Source organism: Dunckerocampus dactyliophorus, chromosome 5 (assembly GCF_027744805.1).
Source record: "Dunckerocampus dactyliophorus isolate RoL2022-P2 chromosome 5, RoL_Ddac_1.1, whole genome shotgun sequence".
Lineage (NCBI taxonomy): Eukaryota > Metazoa > Chordata > Actinopteri > Syngnathiformes > Syngnathidae > Dunckerocampus > Dunckerocampus dactyliophorus.
The window spans coordinates 18,288,304-18,309,999 of record NC_072823.1 but is presented as its reverse complement, the minus strand read 5'-3'; the positions used below and the strand labels follow the sequence as shown (position 1 = coordinate 18,309,999).

Sequence of the window (21,696 nt, the reverse complement as noted above, 5' to 3'; positions counted from 1 at the left end):
CATTGTGTACATTGTGTACGTTGCCCAGCCACAGCAGCGGCTCCTCCTGCGGCGGGCGACTACTCTAACTGTACACTCTGGTTCTCTCGACTGCTTACATAGCCTATACGACATTAATGCGCCTTGCCCGGCCTCGGTGGGTAGCTTCTCCCGGCCACATTTTTGACTGATGCAACACACTCTAGAGCCTAGGTTTCCAAAGTGGGGTATGCATACCCCCAGGGGTACGCAAATTGTCATTTGGGGTACGTGAATAAAAACGGAAAAAAAATGTGCGTCTCTCACAATTACGAACGCACCAGAAAAAAGGAAGGAGACACAGCATGAAGTTCTACATTGCTCTGTGTGAGTTATATGAAAAAGTAAGTTTGATGATTATGTTGTGTATTAAGAGTGTTTAATCTTGAAGGTTTAACTTATATTGGTGAAATCCTGTCAATGTACATGTGTGTGTGTGTCAGGATGACAGAGTGGAGAGTGGAGAAAAATGAGGTTTTATCGATGCTTGTATGTATTTTTGTACTTTGGAGACTGCTTTATCATGTTTGTTCAACTTTCCTTTTCAATATCAAATAAAAAATTTCAGTATCAAATTAATGTGTGCATTTAAATCACAGCGATTGCAAGTGGACAGTGAAGAGAAGCTCAAGTTCAACCCATTCAAAGGGAAGGATGCCAACATCCGGCTGAAATAAAACACATATAGGACAAATACTTACATACTGAATTCACATCTTACCGATTTATCAGTGCTCATGTAAAACTTATATCAAAATTTGACCGTGCACAATACAAATTTTTGAACCAGAATTCTAAAATTAATTAACCAATGAATAATGTATAATCTTTCAATTTAAGGAAATGTAAAAATGGTTCATGGGGCAGGCGACTGTAAAAAGTTTGGTAACCACTGCTCTAGAGCAACTTACAGTCTGTAAAATACAGTAAATAAAATGACAGTGTCCAGAGCTAAGGCAGAGCAGTATGGTTAGGTAATGTTGACATTTATGCTTGTTTTTGTTATTTCCAGGCCTGTACTTTTTTAAATTTAAAATGACAAGGCAATGACTAATTCGCTCAACAAATGAATGACCGGCATTGGGCCTCGTCAGCCGTACGGTATAGGCTTGGCATGCTTGAAACCACAGCTGAATAAGTACTAGAAATAGTACCAGGTAAAATACCACATTTTGCCCATGGAAATGGGTTAGTAACAAGTGGGACCATGCTGGACCAAGTATCTACCATGCAGTGGAAAAGAGTTAATTGTTCATACTGTAGTTGGTAATAATTGTATGCTTGTTTGTGGGAACAGTTTGGGGGAAGGCCCCAAGGTTTATAAAGGCATGTTTGGAGGAACTTCTGACTTGCTCTGTCTGACCATACACATTTTCTTCTGCATGAATGGGCAAAAATTTGAAATCTTATATAAAGACTTCCCTGAGGACTGTTAGCTCTTGTAGCTTTATTGTCAATTAGTGTAGATGTAATAACCCGATACTTTTGTCCATATGGTGCATCTTCAGTGTGTGCAGTGGTGTGTGCTGTACTCACCAGCGGGGGCATCATCCCTTTGCTAGATGGAGGGATAACAACCCTTAGGTCTGGCTTGCGGCTTCCCATTCCCATGTTCCCTCCAGGGGGTGGTGGAGACTTCGTAGGCATGACTTTACCCAGGCCGTTGCCGCTGGGTGTGTTGAGGAGGCCCGGGGAGCCCCTGGGGTTAACAAAACCGTTCCCTGCAGAGGTGCACAGTAACAGGCACACATCATGAAACCACAAACTGTGACTGACAACAATCCCAGTCATCAACCTTGTTCTCTATCACACACACATACACTCTTGTTGTTTTCTGGCTTTCTGCAGCACATGGCTTTAAGTGTTTTAATCCCTCTGGGAAGTTTTAATAGACATGGATAATTATCCTGAACAGTTACAAAAATAAAATGGCCATTTTAAAATTGATGAGCCTTTTGTTTTTTAGTGTGAATGATTGCATCCAAGTGCCTTTTTTGCACCTCGAGATAAGGGGCAGTTCCCTGCCAAATGTACTGTGACTACTTAAGAGAAATAGCTGAAACCATTATAGCTGGATTAAAACAATTAAAAAGGAAAAAGTGTTTTTGCAGAATGCACACATGCTACAACAACACGCTGGACTCAACGTTCACACTCTGACATGCACGGTCATTTCCTTTTGATTAAAAAAAGTGCTCAGCTACTAAGGTTCCATATCAGTCTTATCAATGAGTCAACTATAAAAGGCTTGAACAAACTTATTGTATTCTATTATATCATTCATATGAATTTACAGTCTACAATAACTACTTTAAATTACAAGTTATTTATCTGTGCTTATTTATTTATTTATTTATACATTTTAGAAAATTGTATTTTTATTTGGAATCCTACATATATAAATACGACATTTACATTATTTTATTGCACAAGGATCCAATAGAATGAGAAGAGTAACATTTGTAAATACGCACACAAATTATACAATTAAATTGAATATACAGTATATAGTGTGAGTGAAGCTTCACTTACATTAAAAAACATATGTTAAAACACTAAAAAGAAGGGGAAGAAAGAATGAATGGTATCTGGCGGCGCATCAACAGATCAGTAACACTTCAACAAGTTGCTGACTTCTCTATTGTGTTCAGCGTGTCCGAGCGAAACAAAATGTGTGTGTACAACGAGGAGGCTCTTTGCGTAGGAACATAATAGAACAATAGCTGCACTGACTGCAGATAAGCACCAGCAACAATTTACGGTCAAATAAACAGTTATGAAGCTCACAATAGTATCTCACAGCTGAATCAACAGTATATACACAAGCATCCATCAGCTGTGACTTTGATCACATAAGAATTGACTGCAGTGTTTATGGTGTTTATAGTGGAGTATATGTCCATGGCCTTAAAATAGAAGTGCTGTTGGAAAGTAGATAAGACAATATGGAAATGTGTAGAAGGCAAAGCAATGACCTACACTATTTTAGACATTTCATCCAACTCATTCAATTGCTGGATTGTCAACCATTGTTAAACGTGATTAACTAGTACTGCAATGTCACACATTATGCAACTACTGTATTAAATTAAACTTCTTCATATTGCTTCATCTACTCGGCTGCAGAAAGGTACAGGAGCATAACTAAAAATAATAATAATAATAATACAACTCAGTTTTACTCTTGTCTACTTGTCTTTGTCTATTTACGTCAGGGCTGTCCAGCTGTCCTTTTATAATAAAAAAACAACAATTTACATAAAAATAAAAAAACATTATACAATATTTAAAGACAAATCTTTGTGTTTTTTTGTTATTAATATCATTTTTTTTCTATTTTTGCTCTATTTGTCCACTTTTGCTGGGTTTTTGTTGATTTTATTTCGGCAATAAGTCACGTTCCACAGATGGCCCCTGCGCCACACTTTGGACACCGATGCATGTTTTGCCAGAAAGGCGACTGTGTCCAAGCTCTACCTTCTTGGCTCTGCTGGTCAAGGGCTGGGTTTAATTGTGGAATTTTTTTTTTTTTTTTTTTTTTTTTACAGCTTTCAGACGTGCATTGCAGTGGTGGAGCTCACGCCCGCTCGCCTGCTCGACAGATTCTTCTCTTTTGTTGATCGCTTGTATTTAATTACCGAATAAATGCATGACACAAGAAACACTTAAATTGCTAAATGTCAACACAGTTCTCTTCTATGTATGAGGTGTGTTATGAAGCAGATGACGCCGGTACTTGAAAGATGGCGCTGAGCCAAACGCAATGAGCGTCAATAGAACCACTCTGTGATTAAGGGTGCAGACAAGTCCACACATCTATATGGGTTGATCTGACAAAATCTTTAAGTAAAGTTGATCAAATCTAGAATTACTACAGCTTCTGCTTGGACATCAACAAGGATGATGAAAAAAACAGCTGACGGTGACGCTGTGAAAACCAAAGTAGGTTGGATTGCCAGGTGTGCCTAAAGCACTTAATGTGCGCTGACAATAATGCCTTGCACACTGCCATTCCATATTCGACACAGCTTTTCTCCAAATGAGAAATCTTGGCATGTTTTAATAATTGTCTAATAACCGATAATTGGAGAAAAGGAGAAAAGAGGCAAAATGTATATAAGAAGAATGAAATAATAAAGTCATCAAATTATATGAATAAAGTTGACATATTAAAGAACTACAGTTGTATGAGGCAAAAAAGTCCAAAATACAAGAATAAATATATATATATTATTACATATTATATACTATATAATATTAATATTTTTTCACAAATAATGATACTAACTATTATGAATATAACATATGTCCAGCGAAACAGCAAGAACTTAGGCAGGCTGGACAGAGGCAGGCTGCTGCGGAACTTCCAAAAAATGTCAACATGAAGCGACTATAGAGGCAACTGAAACAATAATCAGTAGAAACAACGCAGTCTCCACATAATATCTTTTCTAATACTGCACACGGACATATGACCCAGTAGGTGCTGCTGTTTTGGTTAGCAATGCAGTTTAAGACTTGTTGATGTGCAGTCATTTAAGTTAATTCAACATTATTCCATCCAATTTGTGTTAACACTCACAGTAACTTGTCTTGTTCTGTATTGTTTGTATTTATCAGTTTGGTGCCTCCCACAATTGGCCGTGCATTCATGTAGACACAGTGTAAATATTTACAAGTGATCCGTGCTCAAGAAGCATGACTCAGTTGCATTTGTAACAACCAAGCTTCATCCTAACTAATCAGATGAGTCAGTCAAGTTGGGCATTACTGTTATTTCAGAGTAATAGTGTCTTGTGGCCCAATGTCCACCCCCAAAGTTGTGATGAAATAAATAATGTTTTTCATTGTGCCATGGACAGTGCTTTTCTACTTGAAAACAGAAAACGCTCCGGTGTGCCTCCTCATGATGACAGATGGCAGTGATTTGCATTTGGCAGAGCTATTCACGTCTGGGCAACCTCTTGGTCTTTTTTTTTTTTATAAAGACCTATGTCGAAATTGCTTATCATTAAATAATTACGACATAACAAAGACAGTATTTACTATATTTAAGTATTTGTTTTTATTTAGGGATATAAGCTCTTTATATTCCACTGAAAAGAACTGCCTTGCAGTGCAATCCCATTATGTTATTACGTGCACAGATATATAAGTTGTAGAGAAAGTGATGCTTACTTTGCAGACCCTGTCCCCTGACCCTGAGTCTTTAATTTATTATTTCCTGCATTATTTTGTTCTAGAATCTATTCCAGTAGGGCAAAGACTGAGAGCATCACTCACAAACGTGTAAACTAATTTAGACCTGAATCAACATGTGAATTAACACTCAACTTCAGGGAATGTGCATCCATCTGATTAAGATGTCACACGTCTCAGGATCCAGCGTTTCCCTTGATGATGGTTGCCAAGAGAGAATACTATTGACTCCAATACAGATGTAGCTTTGACTTTTGAGCCAATAAGTATAGGATCTTAATTGAATTTGCAGACGACTGCAACTCTATATACCGTAGTATGCTTTTGCCACATATACACTGAATACCTTTATCGATTTGGACCGAATCTCGCACATATTTAACGTTCTTCTGTTCCTTATCTTAAGACATTACTTAAGGGTTTGCCAATATAAAATCATTGCATAAGTAAGCACTTGTTAAAAATGAATGGGTGTTGAGCATTTGAGCCCAAAAGAGTGGCTAATATTGGTGGCCGTTTGTCCTCTCTCTGAACAATTTATTATGTTAATTTTTACTTCCATGATGATGGCTTTCCATTTCTTTGACGCATGACTGCTTGGGAAACGTAATGAAGTGTAAAAAGTTAACTAATAAGCAATGTTATACTTCATCAGTGCAGCTGCACAGGCACATACTGTATTCTTCCATCATGCGCTCGAGGCACACACTTGCAATTCTTGCCATGCGCGCCACTAATTCTTCCGCCGCGCACACTCTAACTAGCTCTCGAGCAAGCCTCGCGTTTACAGACCGAAAGTATGTTTTTAATGAATTTATGAGAGTGTGTAAACACAAAACACAAAACCTACCGCAGAATATTGTAAACCAAGGAGCAAAAATAATCTCAAAATTACATAAAAACATTTGATCACAGCTGGTCTTCAGCGGGTAAATCTAATTCTTGGGACATTGAATGTCCCTTCTCTGGTGGGGAAGGAGCCCGAGCTTGTGCGAGAGGTTGAGAAATTCCGACTAGACATAGTCGGACTCACCTCGACACCCACAGTTTGGGTTCTGGAGCCAAACTTCTGAAAAGGGGCTGGACCTTGTTCTACTCTGGAGTTGCCGCAGGGGACAGGCGACGAGCTGGTGTGGGCTTATTATTAGACCCCCGACTCGGTGCCTCCATGTTGGAATCATCCCAAATGAGGGTCACTTCCCTATGCCTTCGGGATGGGGAAAGGGTCCTGACTGTTGTTTGTGCGTACGTGACAAATGGAGTACTCAGCCTTCTTGCAATCCATCAGAGGGGTCTACTGGGAAACTTCGACAGGCATGTGGGCAATGACGGTGGGACCTGGAGGGGCATGATTGGGAGGAACGGCCTCCCCGATCTACACCCTTGCGGGGTAATGTTATTGAACCTCTGTGCGAACCACAGTTTGTCCATAACAAACACCGTGTTCGAACACAAGGATGTGCACATGTGCAGATGGCACCAGGACACCCTAGGCCACAGGTCTATGATTGACTTTGTAGGTGTATCATCAGACATCACACCACCGGCAGAGCTTTGCCTGCATCCCGGGGGAAAACCGGGATATATGCGAATGGTCTGTGCCTCCGTTTCTGAGGCAGCCGATTGGAGCTGTGGCCCCAACGTGGTCCGTGCCAGGCATGGCGGCAAAACCTCTAATCCGATGGTGGACCCCAGAGGTTAGGGTTGCTGTCAACCTGAAGGAGTCCTATCAAGCATGAATGGCTTGTGGGGCTTGCTCCTGAAGCTGTTGACTGATAAGGAAAGCGACATGCGGCTTTGGTAGTTGTCAAGGCAAACACTTGGGTGTGGTAGAAGTTCGGTGAGGTCATGGAGCACAATTTTTGGTCGGCCTCGAAGAGGTTCTGGCAAACAATTTGGCGCCTCAGAAGGGGCCAGCAGTGCCCGGTCCATACCGTTTACAGCGGGGATGGGGGCCTGCTGACCTCGACTGAAGTATATAGTATAGAGTATAGTATATAGAATATAGTCAGGCGGTGGAAAGAATACTTTGGCATTCTTCTCAATCCCACTGACATACCTTCCTTTGATGAAGCAGAGTCCGAGGACACAAATGCGGACAGGTCCATCACCGTGGCTGAGGTATCTGAGGTAGTCAAAAAACTCCACAGCGGCAAAGCTCTGGGGGACAAGTTTCACCCAGAATTTCACCCTGAATTCCTCAAGGCTCCGGATGTTGTGGGACTGTCTTCGTTGACATGTCTCTTCTACATTGCGTGGATGTCGGAACAGCAACTCTGAGGTCTTGCCCCAGGTGGAGGAGTTAAAGTATCTTGGGGTCTTGTTACGAGTGAGGGAAGGTTGGAGCGCAAGGTCGACAGGCGGATCAGAGCTTTGTGTCAACCAAAAGACCAAAAGAACGAGTTTGTGGATTCAATCGACTGAAATGAGTTTCCTCTGTAGGGTGGCTGGACTCCCCCTAAGAGAGAGGGTGAAGAGCTCGACCATCCTGGAGGGGCTCAAAGTAGAGCCACTGCTCCTTCACATGGAGAGGAGTTGAGCTGGGTCGAGCATCTGGTCCGGATGCCTCCTGGACGCCTCCCTGGTAAAGTGTTCCGGGCATGCCAGCTGGAAGGAGGCCCCGAGGCAGACCTCGGACAAGCTGGAGGGATTATGGCTACGTTCACACTGCAGGGTATGATGCCCAATTCAGATTTTTTGTTAAAATCCGATTTGTTATGTGGCCGTTCACATTACCAAAAAAATGCAACTTGTGAAAACAAAGCATCCAGGAAGTGATGTGCATGAGCAAAAGGACGACGTCATACGCATTTCCATGTGTTTACAGAAGTGAAAATTTCTGCGGTGTGTGTGTTCTCCTTAACGTGTTGTGGCAATTTCAAGGGTTTTGTGCAACGGGAGTCTATATTGGTGAGTACTTTTATCCAAGTCTGGCATGGTAAACCATGCCTTTCGATGAGGTATAGGTCAGTTGTATGCAACCTGAATGTTCAGACTGCAGTTGATCGGATACCTATCGGATTTATATCTACATCACACGAGGCCTGAGTCGCATTTGAAAAAAATCTGAATTGTACTGTTCACAGTGACATGAAAAAATCAGATACAGGTCACATATGAGCAAAAAAATCGGAATTGACCTGCAGTGTGAACGTAGCCTATGTCTCACACAGCTGGCCTGGGAATGCCTTGGTGTCGGGAGACCGGGAAGTCTTCCCTATTGAGACTGCTGTCCCCGCAACCCGGACCCGGATAAGCAGAAGAAAATGGAATGGAATATTACGACTTTAAATGTTAAAACATGGTAAAACAATTTGGCAAGTTTAGTTTCTCATGGATGATTTAATTTATTGCAATATTATAACTTATTTCAAAAAATATGTAATTTTAATCTTGTAAAATCATGATTTTAAAACAATGATTTCAATTTGTAAGATTTTACATATTTTTCTCTCAACGCTTATATTGTGAAATTATGATTTTGCTTTCAAAACAAAAAAAAAAAACATCTTTAATCCCATAAAATTGCACATTTTCTCAATTCTACTATTTTTTTTCTTAGCATATTATGACTAGCTTTTGGTAATAGTACGTTATTTTTTGTGTAACATTATGGCTTATTATACATACTCATTATATTAACTATGTATTCACTGAAAGTACCATTTTGTTCCCCTGACTTTCATTTTACGATTTATTTTCATTTTAGTGTTGCTGCAACACCCCCTACTAGGTGATAAATAATTTTAAAAAAACACAACATAAGAAAATCACTTCACAAATATGTGTATATTATGTGTTTCAGAGGTATTGCATTGCAGACCATTCACCTGCTTATTCAATGCAACTTCTAAATACGCACCAATTCCCAAAGCGTTTGATTGACACATTGTTGAGCTCTCTTATGAAATGGAGGTATTGGTATAAAATGAAAAGACATGAACAACACCAGCTGCATGGTGGCCACATGGTTAGCATGCAGGCCTCACAGGAGATCAAGGGTTCTCTGCGTTGGGCATCTCTGTGTGGAGTTTGCATGTTCTCCTCGTGCGTGTGTGGGTTTTCTTCGGGTAATCCTCCCACATTGCAAAAACAATGCATGTCGGGTCAATTGGAGACTCAAAATTGTCCATAGATGTGAATGAGAGTGTGTCTATATGTGCCCTGTGATTGGCTGGTGTCCAGGCCAGGGTGTACCCCACCTTGCCTGAAGTCAGTTGGGACAGGCTCCAGCTCACCCGTCACCCGATTGAGGACAAAAGGTATAGAAAATGGATGGATTAATGAGGATATAGCTATTAAGAAAGTAAAAACAGGGAATGTATTTGCAAATGTTCCCTGACGTGACCATTACGCCAGCATGTGAGACAACTATGTGAGAAGAAAAACCACACCCAACAATTAAATGAGTCACCCATTTCATCACAGAGCGCACCGATGCTATAAAGTGTATGTTAAATGTACGTTAAAATCAACTGATGAGGAGAAACGCTGATATCCCAAGGCACACTCCATCTGGTAACTTTGAAAGGCTGTCGCTGTGGTCATGTTACTCGTTGTGAAGAAGCAGAGCTATGTCAGGAATGGTCATCAGACAGCAAGCCTGCAAGCTTTCTCCTCCCTGTGGTCTCTGCTGTTCCACTTGGTACAAACAACAGCTGCAACACTCACCCTGTGCCCACTGCCAGCTGCCTTTTGACACAAGACTGTGCCTTGACCACAGCACAAACAAGTATCAAGGTGGTCCCCAGCCATGTCAATTTATTCATTCTGCTGCCATCATAACACCTGTATTAACTGCTCAGGCAATGTTTAAAGAAACAGTCTAACATTCTTAACTATCATAGAACTACAAGAGATGTTAAGCACTGTAGAATAAAACTAAAATAAAGTAATACTAATCACTCCTTTATGGCGTTTGGTAGGCAGTAATAAAACCTATGAGGAAGTGTTTTCCACTAGAGACGTGTTTGTGAGTTGGAGATACAGTATATGGTGTTTCAATTGCGCTGCTATTGATGTGTTCAAGTCAGGATAAAGTTCTAAAAAGAGCGTCAGACTCTGTGTGACTATGTGGGGGCACTCCACTGTGCCTCTGTCTGCCGTCATAACAGAGGTGTGGCTTGATATGATGGGCATGCGTTAATTACGCTAAAAAAGTTTAACATAATTAATTAAATAAATCAGTTGGCGCTGTTAAAGTGCTATTTTTTTATTATAGAATTTTGTAGATTTTTTTTCAAGTGATACATATTTAAAGACAAAGAAAGATTTGTGTTGTTATTGGTTGTTGGAACCAACATTTCAGTTTGTCTCTTTGTGCCTTTTGCTCTATTGGCGTGCACTGGCACCTCCAGTCGGACTTTGGGGACTGAACTGTGGGTGCGTGCCTGGAGAGCGGCAAGGCGTACAGTCATGTACAGTGGTCAAAATGTGTGTCTGTTGATCACTCTCCAGGAGGGGAGAGCACAAATGTAATAATGCAATTATTTTTCCTAAATATTTTTTGCGAGAGCACCTCATCTCTACCTGGTGTAAAAAACATGAAATCCGCCCTAAACAGTGCCTGCACTAAATATAAACGTATAATGAGAGAATTTTACAACAGCGATCGACTGGGCAAGTCGCAAAGGTTGCCTGGTCGATCGCGTTTGACGGGTTGTCGGCCGCTGCTTTAGATCCTCACTGACCCAAAGTCACACGTGATAATATTTTAAACATCATGTATTGTCTTTTGAGGCATATTTTTTCCACACTGCAAAAAAGGGTTGGCCAAATATAAGAAAAAAATTACTTATAACTAGTGAAATTATCTGTCCATGCAGCAAGTACATTTTACTTGGTAAGAAATCCTAAATTAAGATTTCTACACCTAGAAATAAGCAGGACTGAAATCCTAGATTTAAGATTTTTACATTTAAAAATTAGCAGGACCTTTAAGGTAGAAATACTTATTTTTAGAATGAAATACTTGAAAGTGAAAATGAAATTATAAAATGAATAAGCTGTATCCTGAAACTCGCTGATCTTGAAATAAGCCAAAATTAATCTTACAAGTAGGCCAAAAAGTCTACTTGTTCCACGAATATCTTAACTCGTGCTATTGAAAATGACACCAAGAAGTGATAATTTGATCACTTCAATTTTATTTTCTTTAACCAGTAAACCAAGTTGCTCTACAAAATCCGTCATTTAGTCATTCTTCTGTATTGGTCATCAAAAATGGTTTATAGTATACCATTACCTTGCTCTTTAATAAACTGAATGTTAAACATTGTTGTTTAGCATTCTGTGGATGTTGTGGAATCTTTAAACGAGATTTCATTTTTTGGGAAAACCAAAGTAACTTATTTTTAGAGTTATTTACTCAATTTTAACATTCCGGAACTAAACTAGACAAAAAGTAATCCTTCAGTATAAAATTAAGGTTATACTATAGAGTCAATGAGTAAATAACCCTTAAAAGTAGGCAAATTATCTAACATGTCTACAAATATGATTTTAAATCTTGGCAAGTGGCACATAATTTGCAGTGCAGATAATTTTGGTTGAACTCCGTATTGTTGAATTGTTCAATTTGACCCATACCTTTGGGAATAATTTAAAGTTGCGCAAAAATCCTGACGTTGAAACACCACCAACACATTATCTTCGCATATGTCTTTAGATGTCGACATTTTTCTCTTAACTCTTAAGTGTATTTTGCTTTATTGTATTGTATTTTGCCTTTTTTGTGTGTTTTTGCGATGCAGGAGGCTACCAGTACTGTGTTGATGACAGCATTTTAGATGCTCACCGACCTAAAGTCACACTTGATAAGGTGCTCGATTTTTTTAGGTTCCACAAGCCGTACAATTTGACCAATATTTTTGGGAATAATCTAATGTCACACAAAAATCCAGAGGTTGAACTGCCAAAACACAACCTTTGCATATGTCTTAACTTCTTAACAGCATTTTGCTTTATTCTTTGGCTTTTGTGTATTTTAACAATGCAGGAGGGTACTGGTGATGGCAAAGAGTAAAAATGTAATGATGACAGCCATAGAATCAGAAATGGACGTGATTGTGATGCAACTGTAGCATCGTATCTAAAGTGGTACCCCGTTCGGACTGCTCAGTACAATGTAGCTAGGTCGACAGTAATAAAAGAAAAAGAATGAAATGTACACCACAAAATGAGCTACTTATTGTCTTTATGCTAGCAGAGTTAAGGGTGAGTACGCAAATTATTGTTTTTATGTTTTATCATAACAGCGGTTAACTTATTTTTATAGTTACAAAACAGAAAAGAATGCTAAAATGTTACAAATAAACATTGCCTGTTCACTTAATAACGAACATTAGGGCAACAGTTTGACCCTGGAACAGATGAATCACATTTCCATTATTTCCACTTTATATACTTAACAATCTTCTCACTAATCATTTTAAATAAGCTAAGGGTGTTACATATTGCCCCATTTGGTAACAAGCGACTACTGTTTAAGAAGAGTGACAAGGAAAGAGTTAAAGGCCACCTGCCATCGCTTCTCACACAGCACATTGCAGCCATGACAGGCTGTCCGGTCATTGTGTACCGAGGACTTAGTGGAATATCATGGCCTGAATACCTACAGGGTTATGCTGGTCTAGACATCTTATTGGCCCTCGCCAGCCTTATAAGGGCTGCTACGGTAGAGAGGGGGACAGATGCACCTGTCAATAGAGGGAAGGAAACACCGTGGGGGCGAGGGCTACACGTGGTGGTGAGTTGAAAGGCAATGCTGCATTTATTTGCCAGTCAGAGTCAGTCAGCCACCTCGCCTGGTTAGCCTTTTCAAGCACAATCACTGCACTGTGTGATGGGCCTTTTCCAAACTCCCATGCATGTGTACAACAAGCATAATCACACATTTCCTGTGTTAATAGGAGGTCTGCATGTAAGCTATTAGCATGCAGTGGATATAGCCAAGCAAAGGCCCAATCAGTCACTGATAGTGCACACTGTCTTGAACCAATCACAGATGGATACATAACTATCCAGCTCAAGTGCTAAGCAGGAGGTCTACTGGGCAGCGCAACAGAGAGCAAATAAATCTCTGGGAGGACTTACCCGCTGGGCTGGAGCCCACATCGCTTGGCACTGAGAGGTCTGTGGTATCCAGCATGCCTGAGATGCACAGAGTGATATGATTAACCATCTACAGCCCTCTGCAAAACGAGCATTCGCGTGTGATCGAGGTGCCAGACCAGACATGGATGTCTTGTAGATTTATCTTCACAACCCGTAAAATGGAAGCAAGTTCTCCCCCCCCCCAAGAGTGTCCCCACGACAGGGACATTTTAAAAAAACATAAAGCAGCGTTCGTTTGCAGGCAGCGAACACAGCATTCCACCATGACGATGCACTTGCAGTGAGCCATCAATCATGCACTTGGAAATTACAGCTTTATCAAGGCCTATCTTAAAAGTTTTATGAAGCAAGAGGACACATTCCAAGCGATAAACTGAAATCAAAGCACACCAATACAATCCGAATGAGTCTTTTTTTTTAATACACTGATTAAACTACAAAGACTGCAACAATCTAGCTGGTTTGCAAAACAACCATTACAAGAACTGCGAATAAGAAGGTGTCAGACACCTCTTGATATGAAGTCACATCCGAATGAGACATTTCACACCTCTCTGCATGTACTTCTGTCATATGCAGTGTGTAGCTGCATCTTGCAAAAAGCCATCTGGGCTGATAGAAGCAAACCAGTAATCCAAGTACTAGCATACATACACACCTTTTTTACCACAATGCTAGTAGGGTGAGCTTAGAGGAGGAGCAAAGAGGGGGTTTGGGGGGCATGACATCAACAACTGGTGAATGAATATGACATGATAGCTTGACCTTAGCTTCAGGTCACACTGGATACAATTGCGAAAATCAGTGTGTCTATTGTATCTCATCATATAGTGGTGCTTATTTACTCAACTGCAGAGAGTAGTGTGTACATATGTAGTGCACTGATTGCTTGTGGTGTCCACCAACCAACTAACCTGCACTTGTGGGCCTCTGGGGCCCTCCACTGGAGCCCACGTTCCTATGCAAAGAGGCATGCGGCGGGGACAGCATCCCATTGTCAGTCAGGGAGGCTGCGGCCGCTGGTAAAGTCTGGCTGCCCAGAGTCCCTCCTGGCTGGTACATGGCATTAGGATTGGACACCGGCACCGCCACATGCATGGAGAAGTTCTGCTGAGGCAACGCTGTAGGCTGCAAGAAGGGCACACACACACACACATTTACACACAAACACAACCATCCAAGGTCTGACAATGATGATCAGTGGTTGTCATGGTATCAACTGAGAGCTACTCTTGAGGGCTTGCTTTAATAAAAGGACACAGATTCAGAAAACGGGCAGCTCTTCAACATTTCATACTGACAATAGAGCAACATACACAAAACTTTTCTAATGTATCTATAAACAGTAAGTGAATACCCTCGCTGCATTTGTCCAAAATTCTAATGGTAATTGTGAAAGAGTTACAGTTTGGGGCCTTTTGTATGAAAGTGGTATTTTTGATTGTTGGATCAGTATCTGTTAGCTGGAAATGACACAAGAAAATGGAAAGACTGTAAGACGTTTTATTTGAGACATTAAAGGTGCTGTCTGCCTTGCTGTTTCGTGGTTGAATACCGCCTTTTGTTAGTCCAAACATCCAGGGTGTACCCTGGACTGGTCGCCAGTCAATCGCCCGAAGTCAGCTGGGATAGGCTCCAGCATACCTGCGACCCTAGTGACGATAAGCGGCATAGAAAATGGGTGGATGGTTTGTTTGGTCTCAAAAAATGTTGGCAATAATACGGTTTAGCATCAATTAATAGCATCAACAAACATTTCAAAACGCACCTGCATTGTTTTGTGTTAAATAGAAGTTTGTTTTTTCATTTTACTTTTCTGAAAATTAATGTTAAAATCTTGTCAAGTCTCAAGTCTCATTCTTATCAACCTAATTTCGTGCATCGTCTTGTCTGGTGACTAATATTGGGTAATGTAAGTGTAAAGGTGACTATAGGGGTGTTGGTTCATATTTAGAGGGCTCTAATAATGTTAAAAACTGTATTTAAAAGGCCGTAAACAGGTTTTCTATACTCTAACCACAAAAATATTTCATTTATATATAAAGAACCTACTTCACGGAAATTCAATTATCAGGGTCGAGTCTGGAACTAATTAGCCGTGATAAACGAGAGATTCATGTATTTTATTTTTTATTAATGAATACATCAATAAAAATATAATAATTTAAATATTTTGAATGCATTAATAATATATTATTCTTACTTGCTAGGTTTTTACAGTATATCATTCTAAATTTAAAATGATATTTGATACAACTTCAGTGTCCACAATTATTCATACACTTTCTCATTCATTCATTCATTCATTTTCTATGCCGCTTGTCCTCAGTAGGGTCGCAGGGTATGCTGGAGCCTATCCCAGCTGAGTTTGGGTGAGAGGCGGGGTACACCCTGGACTGGTCACCAGCTAATTGCAGTGCACATATAAACAAACAACCATTCAAATTCACATTCATACCTATGGACAAGTTAGAGTCTCCAATTAACGTAACATGCATATTTTTAGAATGTGGGAGGAAGCTGGAGTACCCGGAGACACCCAAACGGAGATACGAACCCAGTCTGTGCGCTACATGCCCTACACTTTCTCAATACAATACACAACACTAAATGCTCTAGATCAAGGGTGTGGAACCTGCTGCTTGTGGGCAATGGCCTGTCAGGGCATTTGGTTTACTCCCTTATGCAATTATAAAAATATCTACTATAAAATCACAGATGAACCTGTTGAACTAAAATGCGCAAAACTATTGCTGAAAATATATAATGTCTCTCTGACTCTTAATACAAACTAAAATTGCCTAAAAGGTTTGTCCAGATAACGGTAGACGTTACTAGAATGTTTTAAAATGATGAAAAAGATTGCATTTCTTCAAAACTGTCCAATCAGATCAAAGATGTTAATATTTTAACTCTACATTTTAAGTCGTTTGCCACTTCCTTGTGTCATTCCTAGCTAAAAGATACCAACACAACAAATACAAATTGGCGTAAATCTCACAATTTAGCGAGTTTGGACACTGTACAAACACCATACTAGACAGATATTCAGTGCTGCTGCAGCACAAACAAAAAACAGGAGAAAAAAACACAAGTCCAAAAACATGCATTCAGGTGATCATCTGGCATTGCAGCGGTCAGCACAACAGGCGCACATTTTGTCTTGTGAAGCATCTGTGTGTATTTGTGCAGTGTAGCGAAAAGATGCATTGCAACAGCTACAAGAATCACATCCATTGACCTTGTGCTGACAGTGCAAAGCGTGAATGAAAATGACACGTGTCAGTGATTAAAAAAAAACAACGTTTCATTACAGCCTTCATCCAGTGTGGTCAGTCTGTGTGTTATCGTGACTTTGTTAATGGCAAAGTAATGCTCTTCATGTCAGGAACAGAGAGAACATGGCACGCATGATAAGATCACACAAGATTTGCATTATAATTGGTTATGATGAAAATGCCCTGCCCCATTTATTAAGTAAGGTGATAAACACACCGCTCTTCCAATGCAACATTTACTCCATTTTAATATTCTTTGTTTATAAAAAATGTGATCTTATCACGGAATATTAAATATCACTTGCAAAATAAATGTAACAATCCAGAAGAGGAGGCATTATTTATAAAGAAAGCATACTTTTGAGAGTTTTGTGGGAGGTTAACAAAAAGAGAAACAAAAATTCCTTGTGGCACACAAAGCCAAGCAAAAAAAAAAAAAAAAACTCAAACTGCATTTACAGTACTTACGATTTTATGATTTCTCATCATATTATCAAACTCCTCATTAATTTTTTTATACTTTTCTTCAGTGTGAGGAGTGAGGACATATGAGGCATCAGGATCCGGGCTATCACAACCTCTGTGTTCTTTCTTGTTTAGCGCCTGCAGTGAACATCGACATAAAGACAACCATCAACACAAAACAGCGGGGGACAAAAGGAAGTACTTACACCACAGCGCTTGTACATTAAATCACTCTCTTCGTTTAGTTTGCCGAAATGGTCATCCATGAGGGGACTGTGCCCGAAACAGTCTTCGGGATCAGGGCTAGCACAGTCATTATGGCCTTTGTTTCTTAATTTCTGAAATGAAATTGCACAGTTGAAAATAAACAGGATACAAGATGTGTCATCTTGCATAACGCTGAAACAATAAGTCCTGTTACATGGAAATGACACAATACAGTATAGCAGAATAGCAGCAGCCTTTCCCAAAGTTAGGATGAGGACTCAAGGAGGTTTGGGAGGGTCACTAGTAGAGTATAATGCTTTAAGCCAGGGCTTTTCAAAGTGTGAGGCACCAGAAAAATTCAGGGGAGGCACAGCAGCTTGAAAAGGATAAATAAAAACATAATTTTCAAACCTGACATGCAATCTCTTGTTATGTCAAAGGGAAAATGATCTGATTTTTAGCTCCTACAGTGAGCAAGTAAACAGAGCCTGGGGTGAGCAGAAAACACCACAAATAATAATAATAATAATAATAATAATAATAACAATAATAATAATATATTTATACATTTTTAAGTTAATACATTGTTTTATATTATGTATTATAGTTTACATAATAAGTTATTTTATTTGTATTTTTTTATCCTATTTTCAGATTTTAACTGAAAGTTCAGAGTCCAAAATGATACATACCATTTCTCATTCCAGGCATATCCAATTTAAAAGTTTGTTGGAATGCTTTTAATTTTTTGGAGCCCATTCTGTGCATTTTTGTGCTTGCTCCAAGACTCCCTTAGGAGAGGTGTTTCCTCTCCATTGAGTGGAATAAAATCAATTAATTATGTCTTCACACGTACTGTAGCTGAAGTAGGCGTTAGGTTTACAAAACATTTTTTTCTTTATTTTTATCATGCTCTCTTGTGAAGTCTTCTAGATTACATTGGCAGTCGCCAGGATCTTTAAAAACTTGCAGATTATTGTGTTTCACCAAAATTGAATCATTTAGTTGCCTTCTTAACTTCTTAAGAGTGGTTTGCCTTTTTGCCTTATTCACATGCCATTCCATCCTAATCATTGTCAGCTTAAGTGGATGTGATGATATGATGTCACAGCAATATATTTTAGTTTTTGTTTGGATCTTGAGTTGAAAAAGTTTAATAAACCGTGACCACACTTTGTCTTCTACCTTTACAGGCCGCGCCAAAAAAATATCTTCCTTTTTCCTCTCTGCCTCCCCCCACCCCCCTTCTTTTCTACAACTATGGGTTTGCATGTTATTATATTTCAGTAATCATAAGCAACCGCTGCCTACTTAAGAAGATCCCACAGCAGAGTACTTAGAAGTTTTGCACTATTTAAATCAGCAGGGCTGCAATAGAAGGGATCTTATCAAGGTTAATCCATGCAAGGAATAAAGCAGATAATCGAATGCTGCCGTGAAATTGTGCATTTCCACAGCAACCAGGCAACAGAAGCGCTGCACTGCAGCCTTATAAAGAGCCCACTCTCATGACAGTGAAACAAAGTCGTGAAAGAAATCAAGTAAGAGCTGTGTGCTGCTCACTGCTCCTCATTACCGCTCTGAATAGCGGTGTTAACAAGGCTCGCTGACAGCATGTGACAGCTTGTGATATGGAGGCAGTGTACATCAAAACATGATTTATGGCGGGCTCTCAAGGCTCCTCTATCAGGCTGCTGCAGGCCCACAGCGGCACCCTGCTCATGTCTGCGGGTTGCCGCAGAGGCCTCGCCTCTACAGGAAGGTCACTGACACCTGCGCATGTTGGGGTCACAGCGAGACCAACCTACACAGACTAATGAGACCTCACCCTCGCCTTCTTGTCTTTATCGTCCAACAAAATGAAATGATACGAGTGTGTGTATGCGAGGGAGAGAGACAGACAGATAAAGGATTCAGTGTTGTTTTGGGTGAGAGGGTGCAACTTCGGTGCGAGGATGTGGGGAGGAGGGGGTGTCTATGTCTACAGACATGTGACAGAATGGCTCATCGGTGCAGACGGTGCGGCTAACCCAGCGCCGCTCGCCAAAACCTCACTTTTGGAAGCATTTCCTCAAAGTGTGGATATGGCTTAAGGAGATTCCTGAAAAAACTGAAAACAGATTCCACAGGGCCTCTCACAACTCAGCACTTGACTTGAATGGATACAGGAAGTGAACACACCACTGTTAAAATAGCAGGTTTATACCACTGTAAATAATATAATATAATATAATATAATATAATATAATATAATATATAATAAAATATATTACATTATAATAATTAACAGGACTAGAATATTAAAGTAATTAAAATAATATTGTATATTATATATGAGCTATTCTATTTGTGTTGTTAGTTTACTGCAAATCATTTTAGAAAGTTTTGAAACTTTTAATATTAACAGGAATTTGCCATGAACGATGAATAATTTTGGGAGCAACTGTATGTTTGGAAACATTTCCGAACATTTTGGGCCAAACTTTGGGTCTATTTTGAACTACTCAAAAGTCCATCCACCTTTAGGCAAGCCCCAGTTCCAGCTGAAGAAAAAAAAACTGTAAGAGCGGACCCCCGAAGTCCAGCCCTGCACACACCAGGGCTCGAAGCACACATCCCCATCAAATGAGAGTTAAGCAGCGCTAGCCAACGAGTAAAAAGCCCTACTACTACTACTACTACTCGTTGTCCATCGCGGCTCTTAAGGCATCAGGGAGCAAGGTTTACATGACATACTATCACACAGCCACATGAGCTGGTATCTGTTACACAAGCTCAAAACATGCTGCACCCACCATGTTTCACGTGAGTATGTTATTCTTCTGGTGAAAAAACAACTTTGCAGGATTGTGTTCCCTTTCTACACCCATCCACTATACTCCTGAGTTCAGTTTGTATGGATGCAACACAGGTCACACTGGGATGTTCACAATGCCACCCACTTCAAACTCTAGTGTCCACAATGAGTGAAGAAGGATGCGAACGAGAGACAACTCCTCTGGATAATGACTGGGTCACACTGAGCCACAGATGCATTAAGGCTGCTGCGGTACAAAGCGGTAACATTCCTCTCGTTCTAAGAAAAAGTCTTGCGCCTGGTTCATTTCCTGTTTACCGAACATACGCTCTTTATAGTCCTTTCAGGCCTGTGTTTTCTGGGCTTAAGCAATGCACTTTCTTCATCTATGAGCCAAAAGTCTGATATGAACCTGCAAATTTAAAGTCCATCCTAGTCATTATGGGGAATATGTTGGTCGCATTGGTCAGGCTCCTCTTTAACAACAATCCTGGGCCAGTATTCTGTCCACCCCGCCCAATGAGCCTCTTAGGGTCTCTTAGGGAGTGGTTGACAGCACGGTGGAAAAGCAGGATAGAAGATACAAGGACAGGCAGTAGTGCCCTGACATTCAACATACATAAGTCACTGCAATAGTATATTATGTTTAAAAAGGCTATTTAAAGCTGTGATTCAAGGTGATGCATATGTAGGACAGCTGGTGTGCATTAGTTAATCAATGAAACGGCTCCAGTCATCTCTGAGGCATGCATGGAAGTGACTGAAGGCCAGGGAGGGATAGAATGAGAGCGTGCCTGTAAATCTTTGCTGAATGACTTGGCGTGTTTTGGATATCCCGCAGTGACCGCCCATGGCTCCCAGTAAATGGATCACTAAACCAGCACATGGCCGAACAGGTGTCTCTGCTCCGAACACCTGCCAGGACCTGGCACCCCATAACGCCCAATCAAAGTCAGCTGTGCAGGGAGATGGCCGTAGAAGGGACAACTTGCAGCACCCGTATGCCATCTGATCTCAAAAACAATCTGGATCTTACATGCAAATGCAATAAAAAGAAAAGCGTTTATTTAATCAAAACTTTAACATCTTTCTGTGTGCTAAATATCCCATGTTAAGACGTGGACACCTGTGGCTTATAGACAGGTGCAGCCTATATATGTACAAATCTTCTTTTCTCTTTAAATTTAGTGTGTGTGGCTTATACACCGGTGTGCTCTATAGTCCAGAAATTACAGTAATTGCAACATTCAATTGACTTGTCCTCCGTTTCAGTTTTTGTCTCACCTTTTAGAACGGATTAATGACAAAGACAGAGGTTCCACTGTATTTGATAACAAGCGCTGCAAAAAGCCAAAGAAAAAGCAAAACACACGTCATTCTTCCTCACTTCTAGTGAGGTCTCAAAAGATTTGTTCACATGATGCCTGATGACCCCCACGCCGTATTTTTCTTCATTGTGGTTTTTATAACCAAATGTCTCTCAGCGTCAAAGTTTTGTTTTCTAATGTAAAGTTGGCTTAGTTTCAGTCTATGGTTGTGCGTTGCTTGACCGAGGCCACAGAGAGTATCAAAGAGGGGAAGTTGTGTAATGAATTCACAAGGCCATGGGATGCTTAC

At 40.3% G+C, this 21,696-nt stretch overlaps 1 protein-coding gene across 14 annotated transcripts in view; it reads right to left on the bottom strand.

Moving 5' to 3' along the window:
• mef2aa (myocyte enhancer factor 2aa) overlaps positions 1 to 21,696 on the bottom strand; it is an 89,113-nt gene that overhangs the window by 10,014 nt on the left and 57,403 nt on the right. For 6 of the 14 annotated variants that reach the window (XM_054775393.1, XM_054775394.1, XM_054775392.1 and 3 more), the window contains 5 exons: positions 17,282 to 17,413; positions 17,079 to 17,213; positions 14,247 to 14,460; positions 13,312 to 13,368; positions 1,555 to 1,739 (listed from right to left, as the gene is read on the bottom strand). In XM_054775393.1, coding sequence (XP_054631368.1) covers positions 1,555 to 1,739; positions 13,312 to 13,368; positions 14,247 to 14,460; positions 17,079 to 17,213; positions 17,282 to 17,413 — 723 coding nt within the window. The remainder of the gene's footprint in view (positions 1 to 1,554; positions 1,740 to 13,311; positions 13,369 to 14,246; positions 14,461 to 17,078; positions 17,214 to 17,281; positions 17,414 to 21,696) is intronic. The other 8 variants (XM_054775402.1, XM_054775404.1, XM_054775406.1 and 5 more) reach the window with 3 other exon arrangements.